We start from the raw sequence: 25,635 nt of genomic DNA, 5'->3' as shown, positions 1-25,635 counted from the left end.
ATTCAAATGTTTATTTCATTTAATTTTGATGATTTGAAGTGGCAACAAATGAAAATCCAAAATTCCGTGTGTCACAAAATTAGAATATTACTTAAGGCTAATACAAAAAAGGGATTTTTAGAAATGTTGGCCAACTGAAAAGTATGAAAATGAAAAATATGAGCATGTACAATACTCAATACTTGGTTGGAGCTCCTTTTGCCTCAATTACTGCGTTAATGCGGCGTGGCATGGAGTCGATGAGTTTCTGGCACTGCTCAGGTGTTATGAGAGCCCAGGTTGCTCTGATAGTGGCCTTCAACTCTTCTGCGTTTTTGGGTCTGGCATTCTGCATCTTCCTTTTCACAATACCCCACAGATTTTCTATGGGGCTAAGGTCAGGGGAGTTGGCGGGCCAATTTAGAACAGAAATACCATGGTCCGTAAACCAGGCACGGGTAGATTTTGCGCTGTGTGCAGGCGCCAAGTCCTGTTGGAACTTGAAATCTCCATCTCCATAGAGCAGGTCAGCAGCAGGAAGCATGAAGTGCTCTAAAACTTGCTGGTAGACGGCTGCGTTGACCCTGGATCTCAGGAAACAGAGTGGACCGACACCAGCAGATGACATGGCACCCCAAACCATCACTGATGGTGGAAACTTTACACTAGACTTGGCAACGTGGATCCTGTGCCTCTCCTGTCTTCCTCCAGACTCTGGGACCTCGATTTCCAAAGGAAATGCAAAATTTGCATGGTTGGGTGATGGTTTGGGGTGCCATGTCATCTGCTGGTGTCGGTCCACTCTGTTTCCTGAGATCCAGGGTCAACGCAGCAGTCTACCAGCAAGTTTTAGAGCACTTCATGCTTCCTGCTGCTGACCTGCTCTATGGAGATGGAGATTTCAAGTTCCAACAGGACTTGGCGCCTGCACACAGCGCAAAATCTACCCGTGCCTGGTTTACGGACCATGGTATTTCTGTTCTAAATTGGCCTGCCAACTCCCCCGACCTTAGCCCCATAGAAAATATGTGGGGTATTGTGAAAAGGAAGATGCAGAATGCCAGACCCAAAAACGCAGAAGAGTTGAAGGCCACTATCAGAGCAACCTGGGCTCTCATAACACCTGAGCAGTGCCAGAAACTCATCGACTCCATGCCACGCCGCATTAACGCAGTAATTGAGGCAAAAGGAGCTCCAACCAAGTATTGAGTATTGTACATGCTCATATTTTTCATTTTCATACTTTTCAGTTGGCCAACATTTCTAAAAATCCCTTTTTTGTATTAGCCTTAAGTAATATTCTAATTTTGTGACACACGGAATTTTGGATTTTCATTTGTTGCCACTTCAAATCATCAAAATTAAATGAAATAAACATTTGAATGCATCAGTCTGTGTGCAATGAATAAATATAATGTACAAGTTACACCTTTTGAATGCAATTACTGAAATAAATCAAGTTTTTCAAAATATTCTAATTTACTGGCTTTTACCTGTATATATATATATATACATACACATATAAATATATACATATACATACACAGATATATGTATATATATATATATATACACATATATATATACACACACATATATATATATATACATACACACACACAACATATACATACATACATACATACATACACACACATATATATATATATATATATATATATATATATATATATATATATATATATATATATATATATATATAGCAATTTCAAGAACAGAACTTTAGAAGCCAACCTTTTTCTCTGGTTGGGGATCTTTGCGGGTGCAGCGGATGAAATCCCGTCGAGAGTGAATGTGCTGTCCGTACTGGCCGAAGGAGAGCCTGCCCTTCTCTATGATGACCAGTGGGCTGTGTGGTTCTGTCAAGAAGAAATTTCATGCACCATTCACGCAAAAAGCGACAAAACAGGGGACCGGAGGACATACTCACCGCTGAGGTGCAGAATGATCTCTATGTGTCGGTCATAGGGATGCTCCTGCGCTAAGGTGATGTAGGTGATGGAGGCACTTTGGGCACTGGGGTCAGCATCGGCCCTCAGGGCGTGAGTGGGGCTCTCCAGTCCTGAGTTACATTTACATTTAAATTAAAACTACTCACCCTACTGACAAACACATAGTGGAAAGGGAATGTAGAGTAATACTGTCCCCTAATGGCAATAGGTGAATAAAACCGTTCCAGTCTATGGTTATCATCACACTTATAGCAAAACACACAGCTGGTTTGACCTTGTCAGACATATTTTGCCAGAAACCTGGGTGGAACCCCACACCGTATGATTTTGGGGCTCAGGTTGTGGAGGTAACATTTTACGTATCCTTCAAGTATCCCAGATAGTTGAGGTGTTAAGAACGACCGTGTCAGCAAGAGCAGAGAAACTACCGGCCAGCAGACAGGCCCCTCGGACCAGCAGTTGAAAGTTGAGTTCATAAGGAGCCAAATTTGCTGTTGGACGTGTGAAGATGGCATGGGCACAATACTGCTGCTGTGTATCTAGAACCCGGTCCTGTTTTCCTGAGGTGGCACCAAAACAGCTGGTTGGTCTGAAGAGAGAGACAGAGAGAGATGTGGGTCATTTGAGGAAACCTTATTATTTGAGCAAATACAATATTGTTTTTGCAAAACCCAAAACCAGTGAAGTTGACACGTTGTGTAAATGGTAAATAAAAAAGAACACAATGATGCAAATCCTTTTCAACTTATATTCAATTGGATAGACTGCGAAGACAAGATATTTAACGTTCGAACTGGAAAACTTTGTTATTTTTTGCAAATATTAGCAAATTTTGAATTTGATACCTGCAACTTGTTTCAAAAAAGCTGGGACAAGTGGCAAAAAGGACTGAGAAAGTTGAGGAATGCTCATCAAACACTTATTTGGAACATCCCACAGGTGAACAAGCTAATTGGGAACAGGTGGGTGCCATGATTGGGTATAAAAGCAGCTTTCATGAAATGCTCAGTCATTCACAAACAAGGATGGGCGAGGGTCACTACTTTGTGAACAAATGCGTGAGCAAATTGTCAAAGAGTTTAAGAACAACATTTCTCAATGAGCTATTGCAAGGAATTTAGGGATTTCACCATCTGCGGTCCGTAATATCATCAAAAGGTTCAGAGAATCTGGAGAAATTACTGCACATAAGCGTAATAAACATTGAATGCCCGAGACCTTCGATCCATCAGGCGGTATTGCATCAAAAAGCGACATCAGTGTGTAAAGGATATCACAACATGGGCTCAGGAACACTTCAGAAAACCACTGTCAGTAACAGTTGGTCGCTACATCTGTAAGTGCAAGTTAAAACTATACTATATAAAGCCAAAGCCATTTATCAACAACACCCAGAAACGCCTCCGGCTTTGTTGGGCCCAAGCTCATCTAAGATGGACTGATGCAAAGTGGAAAAGTGTTCTGTGGTCTGAAGAGTCCACATTCCAATTTTTGGGGGGAAACTGTGGACGTCGTGTCCTCAGGACCAAAGAGGAAAAGAACCATCCGGACTGTTATAGGCGCAAAGTTGAAAAGCCAGCATCTGTGATGGTATGGGGGTGTATTAGTGCCCAAGACATGGGTAACTTACACATCTGTGTAGGCACCATTAATGCAACTTATTTTTCATGGACGTCCCTGCTTATTTCAGCATTTCATACATTCATGTTATTGTGCTCTCCAGCCTGCGGGTTTTTGCAGTGGCACACATGTATAACACATAACACTTTTTCTGTAATATAGAATCACAATCTCGACAACAGAAAACATTTTTAGCACACTGATTGTGTGCTGTGCAGGGAGGCGTCTGGAATGATCCAAATGCAAGCAAATGCATATTGCAAGATGTTTTTTCATATAGGAGCTATATTACATGACTATGTTTCCTAAATGAAGATACGAACGCCATAAAAAAAATGACAGCAGACACTAAAACACATCAACTGAATTTGTTTTAATCAGCCTTTTAAGACATCCAGCAGCTGTAAAATTATAAAACCATATTGCTGAATAGACAATATGTCTATTCTTTTTTATTCCTGACAGTCCCTATATGTTGACATGCACACCCAGTACGAAAGATTCCCTGTCCAACTGTCTTTGCAGAGTGATCCCTTCCTTTGTCACAGACCTGTGCGTAACTTTGTTTCTTTGCACACACTTTTCAGACTTGTCAAATAAAGACGCAAAATAGTGGCCGCAGAACAGTTTTTGCCTTGGTAAATCACAAAGTGTGTACTGAATAATAATATTTGCATTTTCTCCTCCCAGTATTGTGGGCGTTCTGATAATCAGCATATATTCTTCAACAAAAATATTTTTTTTCTTTTCGTACAAATTCCCAGTTTTCCAGAAATTCCAGGAATTTCAAAATACCCATTTAAATTTAAGCTGTTACTACGTCAACATTTTTCAACCGTTTTGAAAAATTCCAACACCAACCCATTCATATCATCTAGGACAATTGTCATATTTTCAAAAATCCCCGTTTTTCCCAAAATTCCAGGAAATTCCCATTCAAATGAATGAACATATTCATAGTTATACAATGTCCCAAATTTTTTACCCGATTCCAACCTTCCAACCATCCACCCACACTGTTCTTCACATATTTTGAACGCAAAACATGTTTTCTTTTTCCCAAAATTCCCGGTTTTCCGATCATTTTCTCCCCATTGACAATGGATGGGAAATATACAATCGATTTAAACCATTCCACCATCCACACACTCCACTCACCTTTGACAATCAAACTACCAAGTTGAAAAAAGTTCTAGGTATTCTAGGAATTCCCTGGCTTCCATAGCCGTAGTTTCACCTCTTCCTGGAAAGTTTAAGTTTTTCAAAGTTTTCAAGTTTTTCATTTTTCTTTTTGTACAAATTAGATCGAACGAACATGTTTTCCGTTTCCCAAAATTAGCGTTTTTACGATAACTTTCTCCCCATTGACAATGGATGGGAAATCGACTGCATATCCCACATTTCTCATCCGATTTGAACCGTTCCAACATCCACACACACTCCACTCACCCTGGACATTCAAGTATTTCAGTTACGCTCACACGTATCAGCGGTTTGGCGGTTCGCGCACATAGGGCATTCACATGCATTGCAAATTCTAGTTAGTATTAAATTTCATCGTCTACAGCATGGGTGTCAAACTCTGGCCCGCGGGCCAAATTTGGCCCGCCATGTAATTTCACTTGTCCTTTTAGGCGATATCATTGGTGGTAGCGGGGGTGTATATTGCAGCCCGGAAGAGTTAAGGTTGCATGGGATTCTGGGTATTTGTTTTGTTGTGTTTATGTTGTGTTACGGTGCGGATGTTCTCCCGAAATGTGTTTGTCATTCTTGTTTGGTGTGGATTCACAGTGCGGCGCATATTTCTAACAGTGTTAAAGTTATTTATACGGGCACCGTCACTGTAACCTGTATCACTGTTGGCCAAGTATGCATTGCATTTGCGTCTGTGTGCGTGCTGAAGTCGCACATATTTTATGATCGAGCCGGCACGTTGTTGCAATGGATGAAAAGCAGACGTGACGACAGCTCGTGGAGGACGGGTGGACTATGACATATAATGACTGATGAACACCTTTGTTCGATAATGAGGGATGCCTCAGCTCAAAGCCTGAGCCCCGACATTAATGAACTAGCATCCAAGAAAAGATGTCAGGTATCTGGCTTGGGCACATCATATTAGATCAGTGTGTTGCAAACTGAGCAGTTTAAAGTCCTGAATGGTTGGTTAATTCATTGTTATTTTATTTTAAAATTTATTAGCCTGTGGAAAAAGTTAATATTGATATTTACCTCAGAAGGCTGCAAATAGAAAAGAGGCATTACATTTTTATTTAAATTGTATTTGATATGCCATTGATATTTTTTAATTATTATTATTATTATTTGAAACTCGATTTTGCATGTCACTATAAAGTTATATAAGCCTTGCTAGTTCAATATTCAATGCAAAACTTGTTTGGATCCCTATTAAAAGGTTAATTTGTTCAACCTTGGCCCGCGGCTTTGTTCAGTTTTAAATTTTGGCCCACTCTGTATTTGAGTTTGACACCCCTGCTCTACAGCATGGTTCCCCAACATTTTTTCCAGCAAGGACCAGTTTAATGTATGCATTATTTTTACAGACCGGCTTTCTACATGTGGCAGATGAAAATAGCAAAAGAAGAGCATGAAAAATTAGCCTTTGGCTACAATCTGGCACATGAACATTTGATATGTGCATTAATGTTCTATAACAAAGCAGTTGTAATATACATCTATTAACAAGCTTATTGGTGTTTAGTGGGACAAGCCAAAGTTAAGTCGGAGAAAATGCGGTAGTTTACAAATTAATTTATGTCTCCGTGCGGCTCCGTAGCAAATGCGTCCCCGAACCGGTGGTTGGGGACCACTGCTCTACAGTATTTTGACAATTCAGCGTACCCGGTGTCTTCGGATTTCCCGCCGTTTTCACTCTTGCTTGTGGTCATGTGTGTGACGACGGGCGTCAGGATTGTCGGGTAGACAATGCGGATGGCTCCATTTTCTAATGTAGGAAGTTCCAGTGTGGTCTTCATGATGATGGACACAATATCCATGGGACCTATGACCCCTGTGCCCACGATGAAGGTGGTTCTTTCCAGGTCTTCGTCCAGAATGAGATGTCCTGACACAAATTGAGATTCCATGTTAGTGCTTAATAAAATAGCAAACAGCAGCAACGTTTATCAAAATCTACAGTCTGCCCTTGTTATCTCAGTGATAGCCATATTTTATCCTACGTCAGCAGATTACAACATCAGCTCCTTGGAATTATTCAGCAGAGGCTCCAAAAGTAGGACTGCCACATATCTAAAGAATCGGTGTATAAAGTGAGTGCTCCAGACCCACCATTGGTGCACTGCATGTCCAGACCGGAGCTCCCGCAGCAGTTCCATTCCCGGCCGTCAGGACCAGAACCCGGGCAGCAGTCCAAGCAGCAGTCCTTCAGCTTCCCTCGGTTCTGGATCTGAACGCCCATCTGGCGTCCTGCGATTGTGGCTTCAAAGCCCACCACCACCTCTTTTTCTCCAAGAGGGTACACAAACACACCTAAATAACAAAAAGTACTCCGTGTTATGTTTGGTCTAGTTAAAATAAAAACCATGTGTGTTAAAGGTGATCAAGATCACGTCCCATCCAGCTGAAACCAGAGGTGTGGACTCGAGTCACATGACTTGGACTCGAGTCAGACTCGAGTCATGAATTTGATGACTTTAGACTCGACTTGACAAAATGTAAAGAGACTTGCAACTCGACTTAGACTTTAACATCAATGACTTGTGACTTCACTTGGACTTGAGCCTTTTGACTTGACATGACTTGCTACTTTCCCCAAAATCCAAAGCTTAAAAAGTTATTTGGGAGCGCTCCGTATTTTTCATTTTCTTCGTCTGTGTCTCTCAGCTTGTTATTCCTGTCAGCTGGTGTGCTGTCAGTACAACAGCCAATCAAATTAGAACTACGTTGTTTTCATCACGCAGCATTCATCCAATCAAATTGCAGGACAACCACTGAACAAGAGTTGTCCAACAACGTGCCAGTGATAAACAATTATGCCAAAGTTGGTTTCGTTCGGGTATAAAAACTACGACTTGGTCAACAAAAAACGAATTGCCGTATGCAAATCACGCAGTTCGAATATTACAGACGGAGACGCAACAACGTTCAACATTTGAAGTTGCACAAAGAAGGGTAAGTTTTGAATGTAAGATAACGTTTATTGGCTAAGTAACGTGACTTTTATTTGCTGTGTAGTTAAATCAGTGAGGCTGCAAACTCACTGCTAACGTTATAACCATAGACATGTTATAAGGGTACGCAGCATGGAGCGCTACTGCCTACTGGCGCAGACGAGGCGTGGGGCCGCCATCTTGGAGTGGTGATCCGCTCCACTCAGTGCAATTCATTTGGCAGGAGCAATGAACTGTCAGCGCATTTAATTTATCTTACCTCACTGAATACCACTGATTTTCACCCCCCTTTTTTGTCATACGTGTAGCTATGATAACAGACACATGTTTTGGCGTGTTTTATTATTCATAGTTTGCTTAACAGTAATATAATATTCTTATACGCTATAAGTGACCAGACGTCCGAGATCAAAACTGGGAATATAATCCCAGAGAAGGGGGAAAAAACGGTAAACTATTTTTAAGTTGAAGAAACAATATGATTAGGTTATATATACACATGCGTATATCCTACATAAACAATGTATGAATACATTAGATATCTATATATCTTAGGGACCTATAGACTGTATCTCTGTTGCTTCAGCAGCAGATAGTTTATTCTGTCTTGACACTTTGTATTGATATTTTCTTTTACATTCTTCCCTTAAATGATAATGTTTGCAGTGATTGTTTTATATGTATTATTTTATGTAAGTCGCTTTGGATAAAAGCGTCTGCCAAATACTTAAACATAAATAAACACCTAAACGTCTTCATATCAGCTAAAACCACTAATCTGTTTCACTGGATTCAGAATAAAACCAAATTCTGTTTTACCCAACAATGTTAGTATTTGAATATTGTTACTTGAAGACTTATTCCTGGTTACAATTATACTGTTAAGAAAGTATTGTCTTATACTTTGCCTAAAATGAGAATGCATCATAATCAGTGGCGGCTGGTGAATTTTGTTTTAGGTGGGGCTGAAAGTTTGTAAACCAAACCCCTGTAGGGGCGTCATCCCCCAGAAGATTTATTTGTGATTTTCACATACAAATATTGAAGATCTTTGATCCTTCTCAACTCTGTGGTAATATTATTTTCATAAGATACAACCAATAGTACGTTAATGTTAAATCTTACTTGTGAAAAGTAATCCCCCGATTCCTATTTTCAACAGTCCGCTCATTTGAGCAGGAAAACGCTGAACACCAGCCCGGCATCTTTGTTTTCTACCTGTCAACTGTCAGTTTAGGCTGCTCGCCGGCTCCTCATCACCACTTCAAGATGGCGGCCAAATTGCTCACGTCACAGCAACCAATGCTGCGTCTACTTATAAGATGTCTATGGTTACAACGTCATTGCAAACACGGCAATCTGTTGCGTCCACTGCAGTTTGCTACCTTATTCATACTTTTTGTCAAGTGATTTTTTTTTAAGCAGGGTTGCATGAGTTACCTACACATAACGTTACGTTAGACAATGTATCACACACAGTAACGTAACGTTAGTCAATGCATCACACACAGTAACGTAACGTTAGTCAATGTATCACACACAGTAACGTAACGTTAGTCAATGTATCACACACAGTAACATTACGTTAATCAATGTATCACACACAGTAACATTACGTTAGTCAATGTATCACACACAGTAACGTAACGCTAGACGGTGGTCAGCAGCACCGCATATTTTAGCCACCTACAAAAAGACAAACATAGTCAAATAAAGGTCAGTTAAAATGTATACTATATAAAGAATATGTGTACATATTGCATAGGGTCCTGACATCTAAAAAGTACAACTCTGTTCATTGTTATGTTCATATATTTGTTATGTTTTTCATGTGTACGCACACATCAACACACATACAGTATGAGATGAGATCAATGAGATAAGGTAAGAACAGGATAGAAACTGCTGTGGAACTAGTTACAATGCAATATGCCATTGAAATACAATGTTAACACTTTTGTGCAAATAAGTACAGTTGCACTTGTTTTTTTCAAATGTGTTTAATCTGTAAAGGAATGAGTTACATGTTTAAAATGACTGGTTAATAGTGCTATTTTGAAGTGCAATGTCAGCACTATCTTTTTCCCTGCAATTTCAAATGCACTTGTTTTAATAAATAAATACAGCATTTTAAAAGCATACACAATCTGTGTAAATATATTAGTCTGTGGTTAAACGACTTGAAAGGACTCGAAACTCAAAATGCAGGACTTGGGACTTGACTTGAGACTTTCCAGTCTTGACTCGGACTTGCCCTGTCTTGACTCGGGACTTGACTCGGACTTGAGGGCAAAGACTTGAGACTTACTTGTGACTTACAAAGCAATGACTTGGTCCCACCTCTGGCTGAAACTGAGATGTGTATCGGTTTTATGCAAATATGTGTCTCCTGTGACCTCACTCACCTTCAACAGGCTCCTTGTCTGCGTTGGCATAGGTGAGGTGCGCCGTGATGCCCAGGGAGCAGCCGATGGCGCAGGATTTGATGCAGGAGGACTTGAGCAGCAAAGGTTCCCACGTGGAGCGGTTTCTCAGTCCAACCATCTTCTCAGTTGGGGGTCCCAACAACTCTGAGGAGAGAAACTAGTGTGTGTGCATATTAATCATGACTTGTCATCCATCCATTTTCTAACGCTTTCCCTCTCAGGACCGCGGGTGTGGGGCAATTTAGTGTTGCCATGTCTTTGGAGTTGGGAGGGAACCCACACAGTCAGGGGGAGAACATGCAAACTCCACACAGAAAGACCCGTTGCCCCATATTATTCATCTCTTTTTCCAATAAGTGGGCAGTATTAATAAACAAAATCAACTAGTTTGACTGTGTATATATATATCTGTATTGGCTCTGCGATGAGGTGGCAACTTGTCCAGGGTGTACACTGCCTTCCGCCCCATTGTAGCTGAGATAGGCTCCAGCACCCCCCGCAACCCCAAAGGGAATAAACGGTAGAAAATGGATGGATGGATATATATATACATATTAGAGATGTCTGATAATATCGGCCTGCCGATATTATCGGCCGATAAATGCGTTAAAATGTAATATCGGAAATTATCGGTATCGTTTTTTTTTTTATTATCGGTATCTTTTCTTTTCTTTTTTTATTAAATCAACATAAAAAACACAAAGTACACTTACAATTAGTGCACCAACCCAAAAAACCCTTCCTCCCCCATTTATACTCATTCACACAAAAGGGTTGTTTCTTTCTGTTATTAATATTCTGGTTCCTACATTATATATCAATATATATCAATACAGTCTGCAAGGGATACAGTCCGTAAGCACACATGATTGTGCGTGCTGCTGGTCCACTAATAGTACTAACCTTTAACAGTAAATTTTACTATATTTCATTAATTACTAGTTTCTATGTAACTGTTTTTATATTGTTTTACTTTCTTTTTTATTCAAGAAAATGTTTTTAATTTATTTATCTTATTTTATTTCATTAAAAAAATTTTTAAACTACCTTATCTTCACCATACCTGGTTGTCCAAATTAGGCATAATAATTTGTTAATTCCCCGACTGAATATATCGGTTGACATTGGTATCGGTAATTAAAGAGTTGGACAATATCGGGATATCGGATATCGGCAAAAAGCCATTATCGGACATCCCAAATATATATATTATATATACACCCGTTAGGTCAGGAAAAAACACAGAGGCTTTATCATCCCTACAAGCTTGTTTCCAGGAAACATATAGCCTATGTGTTTTTTCCTGACCTAACGTACAGTATATTCCGCTCTACCTCGGTATTGACCACTGTATAACGGATAAACCACAGAAACCTTGAATATATATATATATATATATATATATATATATATATATATATATATATATATATACACATACATACATAAAATATTTGTTTAAATATACATGTAAAACAGCTACAACAGGGCTATTCAACTCATGTTTTGGGGGCCACATTTCCAGAAAGCTAAGGACTGGGGGGCCGGACCTCTCCCTTTACTATTAGTCTTATTTTGTACATTTCGTAGACCAGGGGTGCTCATTACGTCGATGGTGAGCTAGCGGTCGATGGAGGGTGCCAGGCATTAAAAAAATTAGGGATGTCCGATAATGGCTTTTTGCCGATATCCGATATTCCGATATTGTCCAACTCTTTAATTACCGATACCAACCTATACCGATATCAACCGATATATGCCGTTGTGGAATTAACACTATTATGCCTAATTTGGACAACCAGGTATGGTGAAGATAAGGTACTTTAAAAAAAATAATAATAAAATAAGATAAATACATTTAAAACATTTTCTTGAATAAAAAAAGAAAGAAAAACAATATAAAAACAGTTACATAGAAACTAGTAATTAATGAAAATGAGTAAAATTAACTGTTAAAGGTTAGTACTATTAGTGGACCAGCAGCACGCACAATCATGTGCGCTTACGGACTGTATCCCTTGCAGACTGTATTGATATATATTGATATATAATGTAGGAACCAGAATATTAATAACAGAAAGAAACAACCCTTTTGTATGAATGAGTGTGAATGAATAGTAAGTGTATCTTGTGTTTTTTATGTTGATTTAATAAAAACAAACAAAAACAAAAACAAAAAAAAAACCGATACTGATAATAAAAACACGATACCGATAATTTCCGATATTACATTTTAACGCATTTATCGGCCGATAATATCGGCAGGCCGATATTTTCGGACATCCCTAAAAAAATAGACCTAAAAATGAGCGATCATCAATTTTCACCAAGACGTCACTTTTGTCACTTGATTGACATTCACGGCACCCGAGGGTCTTGTGAGATGACGCTGGTTGCTGCCAGATCATTATTAAGAAAAAATGACCGACAGGAAGGCGAGAAACACTTTTTATTTCAACAGACTCTCGCGCCGTACCTGCCGTCAAAACTCTAAAGACCGACTGCACAGTTCCTATCTTCACATTAAAAGCACTGCGTCATCCTGCCTGCGCTAACAAAATAAGAGTCTCAGAAAGCTGGCATGCACTAGCTAGCAAGCTACGGAGTTGGCCGCCAATGTATTTCTTTTAAAGTGTATACAAAGGAGGATGGAAGCTGGACAAATAAAATGGCAAAAAGCGACCACTTTCATGTGGTATTGGTCAGAAAGGAGGATTTTTTTTCTCCTCCATTTGAAAATGTGGACTTTATCATCACTACTGTCTGATTCCAATCAATGCAAGTCATCAGAATCAGGTAATACACCAACTTATATTCTTGTCTTCATGAAAGAAAGGAATGTTAAACATGCTTGTATTATCATTAAACACATTTAACTTGTTAACAAAAACATCTCTTTCATAAATAAATCAATATAAATGCTATATATGAACGAGGTAGATCCCCTCCACTTGGTCAATTGAAAAGTAGTCAGCCTGTAGAAAAAGTGTGGGCACCCCTGCCGTAGAACTATCGTCCTCTACAATAGACATTTGATTTTGGTCTATTTATTTTGTCTCTCTGCTGTCTTAGAGGACCTTCTACAAACAAACTAGTCAAAGATCATCTCTATGACAGCAAGAATCTGCTGCATTAATGTGAGTCTCTCAGAAGTTTTTAACCGAACTTTGTTGAGTGTGTCAAAACACACACACACACAAAGTGCATTAAGCAATAACATCTTGGAGAGGAAGAATGGCAAAAAACGACAATTCTACTAGTTAATAAGGAGTGTGTGAAGTACAATATGAAAGTATTTGGACTTCAAATATTAGTGGAGTTAAGACCGTCCATCTAACGTCAACTAATGCAAGTGAAATGACTGAATTGTGTAACAAATTGCTACAATTTGTGTTTTATCTTTAACAAAAGTGTGTTTTACCTGCTACATGGCTTATCTGTGTACATTTATCCATAGTTTTGTTTTTAGTACTTACTAATGATTGTATTTTTCTTAAAGCACTGACCAGGAGTGGCAACCAAAAATCATGAAACATTTAATATAATGTTAATAAAGCTTGTTATATTCTAATCTAATCCTTGATTATGGCAGACTATATGTAATATGGAAAACTGTAAATTGTTCTTTGAGTGCAACAAGAAAAGCCCAATGTGTTTAATGCCCTTTAATTTATATTTTAACCTTTTAAAATTGTTATTTAAATGCTATAGTTAACGTTAAAGTTAAAGTACCAATGATTGTCACACACACACACACTAGGTGTGGCCAAATTATTCTCTGCATTTGACTCATCACCCTTGATCACCCCGTGGGAGGTGAGGGGAGCAGTGGGCAGCAGGGGTGGCCGCGCCCGGGAACCATTTTTGGTGATTTAACCCCCAATTCCAACCCTTGATGCTGAGTGCCAAGCAGGGAGGTAATGGCTCGGGAAACATATGTTTGTTGTATTGTAAGATTTTCTGTTAAAACAAAGCCAGTATTGAAATTTTTTGTAGTTCCCTTTATTTTGAAAAGTATCGACATACATTTTGGTACCGGTACCAAATTATTGGTATCGGGACAACCCTAGTGTACAGTGGTCCAAGTTCCTCAGTACAAAAGGGGCACTCTAGTGTTTTTAGGAATTTGTTCCAAATATGTTTGTCTCCCAGGTTTTGAACTGAACTCATGGGCCGGTATGGTGTCACTACTGGGTTGGTATGGTGTCACTACTGGGCCGGTATGGTGTCACTACTGGGCCGGTATGGTGTCACTACTGGGCCGGTATGGTGTCACTACTTGTCCGGTATGGTGTCACTACTGGACCGGTATGGTGTCACTACTGGACCGGTATGGTGTCACTACTTGTCCGGTATGGTGTCACTACTGGATCGGTATGGTGTCACTACTGGACCGGTATGGTGTCACTACTGGACCGGTATGGTGTCACTACTGGGCCGGTATGGTGTCACTACTTGTCCGGTATGGTGTCACTACTGGACCGGTATGGTGTCACTACTGGACCGGTATGGTGTCACTACAGGACCGGTATGGTGTCACTACAGGACCGGTATGGTGTCACTACTGGACCGGTGTGGTGTCACTACTCGACCGGTATGGTGTCACTACTCGACCGGTATGGTGTCACTACTCGACCGGTATGGTGTCACTACTGGGTTGGTATGGTGTCACTACTTGTCCGGTATGGTGTCACTACTGGGTCGGTATGGTGTCACTACTGGACCGGTATGGTGTCACTACTGGACCGGTATGGTGTCACTACTTGTCCGGAATGGTGTCACTACTGGACCGGTGTGGTGTCACTACTGGACCGGTATGGTGTCACTACTGGGCCGGTATGGTGTCACTACTGGGCCGGTATGGTGTCACTACTCGACCGGTATGGTGTCACTACTCGACCGGTATGGTGTCACTACTGGGTCGGTATGGTGTCACTACTTGTCCGGTATGGTGTCACTACTGGGTCGGTATGGTGTCACTACTTTTCCGGTATGGTGTCACTACTGGGTCGGTATGGTGTCACTACTGGGTCGGTATGGTGTCACTACTGGGTCGGTATGGTGTCACTACTCGACCGGTATGGTGTCACTACTTGACCGGTATGGTGTCACTACTGGGTTGGTATGGTGTCACTACTTGTCCGGTATGGTGTCACTACTGGGTCGGTATGGTGTCACTACTGGACCGGTATGGTGTCACTACTGGACCGGTATGGTGTCACTACTTGTCCGGAATGGTGTCACTACTGGACCGGTGTGGTGTCACTACTGGACCGGTATGGTGTCACTACTGGGTCGGTATGGTGTCACTACTGGGCCGGTATGGTGTCACTACTGGGTCGGTATGGTGTCACTACTTGTCCGGTATGGTGTCACTACTGGGTCGGTATGGTGTCACTACTTTTCCGGTATGGTGTCACTACTCGACCGGTATGGTGTCACTACTGGGTCGGTATGGTGTCACTACTTGTCCGGTATGGTGTCACTACTGGGTCGGTATGGTGTCACTACTGGACCGATATGGTGTCACTACTCGACCGGTATGGTGTCAGTACTGGACCGGTATGGTGTCACTACTGGACCGATATGGTGTCACTACTCGATCGGTATGGTGTCACTACTGGGTCGGTATGGTGTCACTACTGGGTCGGTATGGTGTCACTACTGGGTCGGTATGGTGTCACTACTCGGCCGGTATGGTGTCACTACTGGGCCGGTATGGTGTCACTACTTGTCCGGTATGGTGTCACTACTGGTCCGGTATGGTGTCACTACTGGTCCGGTATGGTGTCACTACTTGTCCGGTATGGTGTCACTACTGGACCGATATGGTGTCACTACTGGACCGGTATGGTGTCATTACTGGGCCGGTATGGTGTCACTACTTGGCCGGTATGGTGTCACTACTGGGTCGGTATGGTGTCACTACTGGGTCGGTATGGTGTCACTACTTGACCGGTATGGTGTCACTACTTGACCGGTATGGTGTCACTACTGGGTTGGTATGGTGTCACTACTTGTCCGGTATGGTGTCACTACTGGGTCGGTATGGTGTCACTACTTGTCCGGTATGGTGTCACTACTGGGTCGGTATGGTGTCACTACTGGGTCGGTATGGTGTCACTACTTTTCCGGTATGGTGTCACTACTGGGTCGGTATGGTGTCACTACTTGTCCGGTATGGTGTCACTACTGGGTCGGTATGGTGTCACTACTGGACCGATATGGTGTCACTACTGGACCGGTATGGTGTCAGTACTGGACCGGTATGGTGTCACTACTGGACCGGTATGGTGTCACTACTCGATCGGTATGGTGTCACTACTGGGTCGGAATGGTGTCACTACTGGACCGGTGTGGTGTCACTACTGGACCGGTATGGTGTCACTACTGGACCGGTATGGTGTCACTACTGGACCGGTATGGTGTCACTACTGGGCCGGTATGGTGTCACTACTGGACCGGTATGGTGTCACTACTGGGCCGGAATTGTGTCACTACTGGTCCCTGCCCTACAGTATTTAAATGTACATGGCAACTGTTGGACTCCCTTTCCTCGGGCTCTTAGCAACCAGTGGTCCTGTGTGAGGGATGAGTCAATCATTAACCGGCAGGTCAACACTAATCTGTGCATCACACACACAGTACATTGCAAGTTGGATGCAAATCCACTACAGATGCACTCATCCCTAACATCCAGCCTGCTGTGTCTTACAACAACAGTCTTCTCATAACTTTGAGTGCCTGGCGTACGGTGTGCCGGTATGGTGTCACTACGCTAACTAGCGTGTGTGTGCTCACGCCTGGGTGTGTTTGCTGCCAACCAGGTAATGGCCTTCTCACGTCGACCTTTTTAACAAGATCAACAGGCTCCATCTGGCTACTGTGCTCTCGCCCCATAACGGGCAAATAAATGCCTGCTTCGCCTAAGTGAGGCAAACTGATGCTCTGTGAACACACACACACACACACACACACACTTTTGTATTTTTTACCTTCTTCAGACCTCCGAAAAATGCCTACCTCTTTAGAACCACCCTTTCTAAATACTGTATATAAAGATTTGTATTTACAACATTAATAATATATACATACTATGCAAATATAAAAAAGCTTGTTGTGAAAAATGACTTGGAATTTTGAAAGAAAAAAAGTCACAATTTCACAAGAAAAACCTAGAATTTTGGCAGTATTATGATAAAAGACGTCATTTTACTCAACACAAGTCAAAATGTTGCACAAAAAACGGAACATTTGTGCAATATTATGATAAAAGTTGGAATTCTACTCAATAACAGTCACAATTGTACAAGAAAAGCTTAAAAGTTTGGCAATTTTTATGAAAAGAGTCGTAATTTTACACGACAATAGTCACAATTTTATAAGAAAACTAACATTTTGGCAGCATTATAAGAACAACAAAAAAATTGGCAATATTGTGATAAAAGTCAGAATTTTATATGACAAATGTCACCATTTTGCATCAACAAGTAATAATTTGACATTAAAAAAAGGTAATAATTTCATGGGAAAATATTACAATATTACAGAAACAGAAAGAAAACGACAAATCGTTCCCAATTTTATAAGAAAGAAGTCGACATATTGTGAGAAAAAGACTGCTTTTAGTTAATTTTAAATGTTTTGTTTGTAATTGGTTTTTAATCTTCATTATTTACTTCAAGTTATTACAGTATGTCTCTATATACATATTTTTTTAAATTAATTTTGGCCAATTGGGGCACATTTCAATTGCTTACACACACTTGTTATTACATATGTTGGCCAGAGGGGGAGCACTTCCAATTTTTACACCCATCCATCCATCCATTTTCTATCGCTTATCCCTTTTTGGGGGACGCAGGTGGGTGGCGCTGGAGCCTATCTCTGCTGTATTCAGGCGGAAGGCGGGGCACACCCTGGACAAGTCGCCACTTCATCAACAACCAACACACACACTTGTTATTTCCTATGTTGACCAGAGGGGGAGCACTTTTAAAAGGGACACAGTCAATTTAAAAAATTCTTCCCTTTTGGGACCAGGGACCCTCATTTTGATAGATTTCACCACCAGGGGTGCAAATGAGACATTCTCTATTAGATGCAATGGTTTTCCAGTATAGGGACCATGATTTCGGTCTGAACTTGTTCACCGGTCCTCATATGGAAGGTACGTTTCCTTGATGTCTCAAGAAGGGTAAAAATACAAGAACACACACACACACTGGTTATCATTTGGAATGGGACCAAGTTTTTGATCATCACTTGGGGGACCACCCTTTCTACAGGTTGTGGAGGCATAAAAAATGTTTGGTAAAATGGCCACTGCCCAGTTAGCTCATACACGTCTTTAAATCTCTGGATTGATGAAGTAATGTGCTGATCATTCTTATTGGGGACCCTGGGGAAAAATAGTTAATATGGTTCATGGGGACCAAATTTAAATAATTCACACACATTTGTACGTGACTACTGAGGACCATTTAAAAAAAAAAAAAAAAAGGTTCAAATTAAATATGACATGACCTCAGAATACAGCACTACAGACTTCCTCTTATAGGAAGTTTCACCACTTAAATGTTAAAGCAAACCCTGCATCTTCTGTGACATTACTGAAAACTGCTATTTAGCAGTAATGAAGTTGTCTGCAACTCCAACTACCGTATATACAAGGATGGAAAATTCTGAATGTGAATCATACTTTAAAAGGTAATAATGTTTTATAATCATGCTGTATGAAAATGTCATCCTAAGGAACACTGAACCAAACCACGGAAGAAGTGTGAGCAGAGCAGCGAGTGCAGTACCAGCTACAGCCTGATGAGGGGGCTGCTGTGCAAATGTCTCTCACTCAAACTAACCAGTAAACATGTTTTATGGGCCAAAGCTTACAAATCACTTAGGCATCTTCAGAATGGATCTGATTATCATTTAAAAAGGTTTCCCTTTAGGGCACCTGTTCTTTTGTCCCCATACCGTCAGAGGTCCCCTAAAAGGTGACTGTGTAAACAGAGCGATGTCCCCATTAAGTAAGCATTGCCAGAAAAAAACACACACACACACACACACACACACACACACACACACACAAAGAAAGAAAGAAAGAAAGAAAGAAAGAAAGAAAGAAAGAAAGAAAGAAAGAAAGAAAAGTGAGTGTGTAATAGTAATAAACTCATACAAAGTGGCCCAGAAACAGAAAATAGTCCAAAAATTGTCATAGTAAGACTTCAATACTTAGTGTACTGCATGCCACAATTCTCTTTTTGTCATTTCCAAGCTGCAGAGTTTATTTAAATATGATAAATCATCACCTGTGCTGGTCAATGCCCAGTCTGAAGATGTGCCTCGTCTCGTCTCTGCATCCCTTCACTCGGAGTGTTGCATCTTTGAAAGCACCTTTTTACCAACAAAGAAGTGATTAGAACTTTATCATCACAGCACACAATCATCATGGTCATGCATCATAACATGCATGGAGTGCTGTGAGGACTGCCCAGAATGCAACATGACTTTTCTCCTTACCTGCACGATCACTGCAGAGATGACGAGCCCGCCACTTGGCCAGAGGCTAACACACGGCAAGGCAAAGTGAGAGGCAAAGCCTGCTTGTCGTCCAGACAATTGGCTGTGATGGTAGCAGCACCGTAATTCACAGCTAATGGCCTGGGCAGAGAGAGAGAAAGAGAGATAGAGAGAAGGGGTGGAGTACAGTCACTGCAGGCGAGTGTAGGTGAGTAAAGAAGATGCATATTCAACTGCAGTACTACACACCCATTAGTACTATACTGTATGTACTACACACCCATTGGTACTATGCTGTATGTACTACACACCCATTGGTACTATATTGTATGTACTACACACCCATTGGTACTATACTGCAGTGACGTGCGGTGAGGTTGATGGCTGGTGAGGCACTGACTTCATCACAGTCAGATTTACAAACATATGAACCCTAAAGAGTATCTTATTCACCATTTGATTGGCAGCAGTTAACGGGTTATGTTTAAAAGCTCATACCAGCATTCTTCCCTGCTTGGCACTCAGCATCAAGGGTTGGAATTGGGGGTTAAATCACCAAAAATGATTCCCGGGCGCAGCGCCGCTGCTGCCCACTGCTCCCCTCACCTCCCAGGGGGTGAGAAAGGGGATGGGTCAAATGCAGAGGACAAATTTCACCACACATAGTGTGTGTGTGACAATCATTGGTACTTTAACTTAACTTTAACTTTACACATACAAACTGTAGCACACAAAAAAAGCACATTTAATAAAAAAAAAACGTTATTATGGTCTTACCTTTACTTATAAATGAAGTCCATGCGCAGCTCCTTTTGATCAAAAGCATCGATAACTTGTTTATAGAAGTCTTCCTTATCTTTCTTCAGTTTTAAAAGTCTTTCTGTCTCGATGGAGATCTTCCTTTAAGTATTACCTCCTGCTTCGATTGAAAGTCTAGTTTAGAAAACTGTTTTATTTTAGATATGTAATCCTCCATGTTAAAAGTCCGGGCGAGAGGAAAAAATAAACGATCGCTGCTAACTGTTGCTGCTTGTTGTCACTTCTTCTGCAGCCGAGTAGTCGCATGAATGATCTCTGGGATCACTACCGCCCTCTACCACCAGGAGGCGGGATTACTGCGAGCCTCACACAGTGCGTCTTCGCAGCAGTTTTATGATTGCTCAGCACAAGAAATACGTTACACACATACAGTTGTTGACAAAATACACTGTACATTATAGACCTCAGCTAACTAAACTATGGAATTGTATAATATAATTCATATAGCAATACGGTCTCACTGCACAGCAGGCCAGCAGTTAGCCGAGTCATTGCGCAATCCATGGTGAGGCTCAACTGAGTGACGTGCCTCAACTGGCTGCTGACTCACCGCACCGTCTCTTCTCAGTATTTGAACGGCAATTGTGAAAATTCAGCGATTTTGTATAAAACTGGTGAAGTTAAATGGAAAATAACTTTATAGTATAATCACTGGATACATATAAAAATTTAATTATTTTTTTTTCTTTTTAAATTTTTTTTTCTTTCCATGATGGCACGTGAGGCGGGGCCTCACCTGCCTCCCCTGACTGCACATCACTGCTATACTGTATGTACTACACACCCATTGGCACTATACTGTATGTGCATCTCAACATAGTCAAGTTCATACAACTTGTGACGTTACATTCCATCCTTATTGCTGCCGTTTGCATCTCCTAACTCCCTCAAAATGAACTGAAATGTTTGAAAACACATTTTTGAACTACACAAAATGTGTATTGGTCCATGTCAGGCAACATTTCTTATGTACAAACTAAGGGTACCGGTACCAAAATGTATTTCGATTCTTTTCTAAATAAAGGGGACCACAAAAAATGGCATTATTGGCTTTATTTTAACAAAATTTTTTAGGGTACATTAAACATATGTTTATTATTGCAAGTTTGTCCTTAAATAAAATAGTGAACATACTAGACAACTTGTCTTTTAGTAGTAAGTAAACAAACAAAGGCTCCTAATTAGTCTGCTGACGTATGCAGTAACATATTGTGTCATTTATCATCAATTATTTTGTCTAAATTATAAAGGACAAGCTGTAAAAATGAATTAATAATCCACTTGTTCATTTATTGTTAATATCTGCTTATTTTCTGTTTGAACATGTTCTATCTACACTTCTGTTAAAATGTAATAATCACTTATTCTTCTCGTTTGGATGCTTTTTACAATGGATACTTTACTACTTTACATTGGTTTTGGATGATATCAGAAATTTAGGTATCAATCCGATACCAAGTAGTTACAGGATCATACATTGGTCATAATTTAAGTTTTCTTGTGTCCAGTGACACATTTCCTGAGTTTATAAACATAATATAAATAAAAAATAAAATTAAAAAAAAGATTTTGTGATGCCAAAAAAAAATAATTATGTAATCATAGTAGTATCGACACTTCTGTTAAAATGTAATAATCACTTATTCTTCTCTTGTTTGATACTTTACATTAGTTTTGGATAGGGATGTCCAATAATGGCTTTTTGCTGATATTCCGATATTGTCCAACTCTTTAATTACCGATACCGATATTAACCGATACCGATATCAACCGATATATACAGTCGTGGAATTAACACATTATCATGCATAATTTGGACAACCAGGTATGGTGAAGATAAGGTCCTTTTTTTTTTTTTATTAATAAAATAAGATAAATAAATTAAAAACATTTTCTTGAATAAAAAATAAAGTAAAACAATATAAAAACAATTACATAGAAACTAGTAATTAATGAAAATGAGTCAAATTAACTGTTAAAGGTTAGTACTATTAGTGGACCAGCAGCACGCACAATCATGTGTGCTTACGGACTGTATCCCTTGCAGACTGTATTGATATATATTGATATATAATGTAGGAACCAGAATATTAATAACAGAAAGAAACAACCCTTTTGTGTGAATGAGTGTGAATGGCGGAGGGAGGTTTTTTTGAGTTGGTGTACTAATTGTAAGTGTATTTTGTGTTTTTTTTATGTTGATTTAATAAAATAAAAAAAAACGATACAGATAATAAAAAAGACGATACTGATATTTTCCGATATTACATTTTAAAGCATTTATCGGCTTAAAAACATTTTCTTGAATAAAAAAGAAAGTAAAACAATATAAAAACAGTTACATAGAAACATCTCTAGTTTTGGATGATACCACACATTTAGACTTAGACTTAGAAACTTAGACTTCCTTTTATTGTCATTCAAATATTAACTTTACAGTAAAGATAAAAAGGAAATTTCGTTGCATTAGCACTTTTTAGAGGCGGTATAGTACCGAATATGATTCATTAGTATCGCGGTACTATACAAGTACCGGTATACCATACAACCTTAGTACAAAGTTCCTATGGCAAAAGACGACGAAGTAACAGGAGTGAGTTTTTAGCATAGAATTGGCTGATACATGAAAAATAAACATAGACTTTTCACGGCCTGCAGAGGATCTGACTTGTAGAATAGTCCACGTGTAGGGGGAAAAAAACAATTCTGAAGGATTTAAATGATTCCATTTCATGGTCAAATCTAATTTTGTGGAGTATGAACAGGCAACAAATGCTAGTTTTACAGTGTTGAAGGTAGTTTAAAGTGATATTTTCAATTGGAGGCCTTAAATGTGTAATCAGATCCATTTTTCCATACATGCAAGACACTGACTGACCACTTATTTTGCGTGTGTGCTTTTACAAAATGATTGACTCAATGTATTCATAGAAGTAGTCGTCGTAGTATTACAAAACAAGACAAGTGTGGTCATAATGCAGTGCACACTATGTGTTTGTTTGTCTTGTTGAATGCCTTCATTGTTGGCCGAGAGCCTGCAGGTGTGTGAGACAGGAGCAGAGAGACGGGTCACAATCACATCATGTGACCTTTGTTTTGATGCTCACGGTCTTAAAGCACCACACTTTCTAGGATGTAAAATACTCATTCGTATGTACAGCAAGATGTGTATTGTGTACACTAGACTACCAAAATTCATATATTCACTATTCTTCCCTAGCGTTTTCCGTCCGCCTCGAACCCCCAGAGCACTCATCCTAATGATTACGTTCAAGCGTCAAAAAGTTCATAGCTTTCAGGACATGCTGACTCATTCAATAAACATTCACCAATATTATCAGTTTTACAGTAAATCATAATTTTCAGTTTTTTTTCCTACGACTACGACACAAGTGTCAAAGTCAAGGCCCGGGGGCCAGATGTGGCCCGCCACATCATTTTATCTGGCCCGCAAACACCTGGAAATGATATGTGTCAATAAAGTACTTCATATTTTCTCACTAAATGGAATTGATTTTTTTCATTTTGACAGGAAACATATATGTACTGCTTGAAATGACATACCTTTTAAACTTTAATATAGCGATGTCCGATAATATCGACCTGCCGATATTATCGGCCGATAAATCCTTTTAAATGTAATATCAGAAATTATCGGTATCAATTTTTTTATTATCGGTATCGTTTTTTTTAAATTTATTTTTATTCTTCATTTTTTATTAAATCAACATAAAAAACACAAGATACACTTACAATTAGTGCACCAGCCCAAAAAACCTTCCTCCACCATTCACACAAAAGGGTTGTTTCTTTCTGTTATTAATATTCTGGTTCCTACATTATATATCAATATATATCAATACAGTCTGCAAGGGATACAGTCCGTAAGCACACATGATTGTGCGTGCTGCTGGTCCACTAATAGTACTAACCTTTAACAGTTAATTTTACTCATTTTCATTAATTACTAGTTTCTATGTAATTGTTTTTATATTGTTTTACTTTCTTTTTTATTCAATAAAATGTTTTTAATTTATTTATCTTGTTTTATTCATTTTTTTTTAAAAGGACCTTATCTTCACCATACCTGGTTGTCCAAATTAGGCATAATAATGTGTTAATTCCATGACTGTATATATCGGTATCGGTTGATATCGGTATCGGTAATTAAAGAGTTGGACAATATCGGAATATCGGATATCGGCAAAAAGCCATTATCGGACATCCCTACTTTAATAGTATCCAATATTGCACCAAATACTACCGTATATTATCATACTTTCCAAACATGATTTTTCTAAATAAAAATACTTAACTTTACAGCAAACTACCCATCAAATTAATAAAAAGTAAACATTTTACGTTGTTCTCTACAGCATATTACTGTAAATTGAAAAAAAAAAACTGCTACTGTTTTTTGCGTTTAAATTCAGTTGACTGGGCTGCCAGTTTTTTACTGTAAAATCTAGGGTTGTTTTTAACGGTGTATTACTGTAAATGGAAAAGCGCTACTATTTGTTTTTACGGTAGAAAAACTAACAGCTAAGTTGCCAGAATAAAAAAATATCTTGTACTGTGTCAAAACGTGGACTTTGGGGTTTGTTTTCCCATGGTGCAAAGGAAAGTTGGAACGGGCAAGGCGTATATGTAAGTACATGTTTAATTTTACACTAACAAAAAGAACAAACGAAAAGCACGCACAAGGCGGAAGTACAAAAACTTAGCTAATGAAACAAAAACTTGCACAAAGGCAAAAACGCTAAACATGAAATATACAACACTTACTGTGGCATGAAAAACGTGCATGGAACGATGGCTTGGCATGACAGGTAGCAGAGGTAGAAAGGATAGATAGATATGATAATGTCACCAGGACGAACAACAGAAACAGACAGGCTTAAATAGCAGTGACATGATCAGTGAAAACAGGTGCGTGACTCAAAACGTGAAACAGGTGCGTGACATCACAGGTGAAAACTAATAGGTTGCTATGGTGACAAAAACAAACAAAAGTGCACAAAGAGTCCAAAAACTAAACCGAACATGACTAAAACAAAACATGATCACACAGACATGACAGTACTGTTTTTCCATGAACAATAAAAACAATGTAAATTTAACACAAAAATTCTGGCAACTAAGCTG

The 25,635-nt window shown here is 39.6% G+C and overlaps 1 protein-coding gene across 3 annotated transcripts in view; it reads right to left on the bottom strand.

Moving 5' to 3' along the window:
• Nucleotides 1–25,352, bottom strand: part of vwa5b2 (von Willebrand factor A domain containing 5B2) — a 58,890-nt gene extending 33,538 nt beyond the window's left edge. For all 3 annotated transcript variants that reach the window (XM_061979723.1, XM_061979724.1, XM_061979725.2), the window contains exons 1-9: nt 25,276–25,352; nt 19,672–19,812; nt 19,461–19,545; nt 10,129–10,293; nt 6,882–7,082; nt 6,435–6,657; nt 2,381–2,541; nt 1,931–2,062; nt 1,735–1,859 (exon numbers count right to left, since the gene is read on the bottom strand). In XM_061979723.1, coding sequence (XP_061835707.1) covers nt 1,735–1,859; nt 1,931–2,062; nt 2,381–2,541; nt 6,435–6,657; nt 6,882–7,082; nt 10,129–10,267 — 981 coding nt within the window. In that variant the 5' untranslated portion in view covers nt 10,268–10,293; nt 19,461–19,545; nt 19,672–19,812; nt 25,276–25,352. The remainder of the gene's footprint in view (nt 1–1,734; nt 1,860–1,930; nt 2,063–2,380; nt 2,542–6,434; nt 6,658–6,881; nt 7,083–10,128; nt 10,294–19,460; nt 19,546–19,671; nt 19,813–25,275) is intronic.
• Nucleotides 25,353–25,635: the final 283 nt, after the last annotated feature.

This window comes from Nerophis lumbriciformis, linkage group LG19 (genome assembly GCF_033978685.3).
Source record: "Nerophis lumbriciformis linkage group LG19, RoL_Nlum_v2.1, whole genome shotgun sequence".
In the NCBI taxonomy this organism is placed as follows: domain Eukaryota; kingdom Metazoa; phylum Chordata; class Actinopteri; order Syngnathiformes; family Syngnathidae; genus Nerophis; species Nerophis lumbriciformis.
This window is presented reverse-complemented; position numbering and strand designations above follow the sequence as displayed.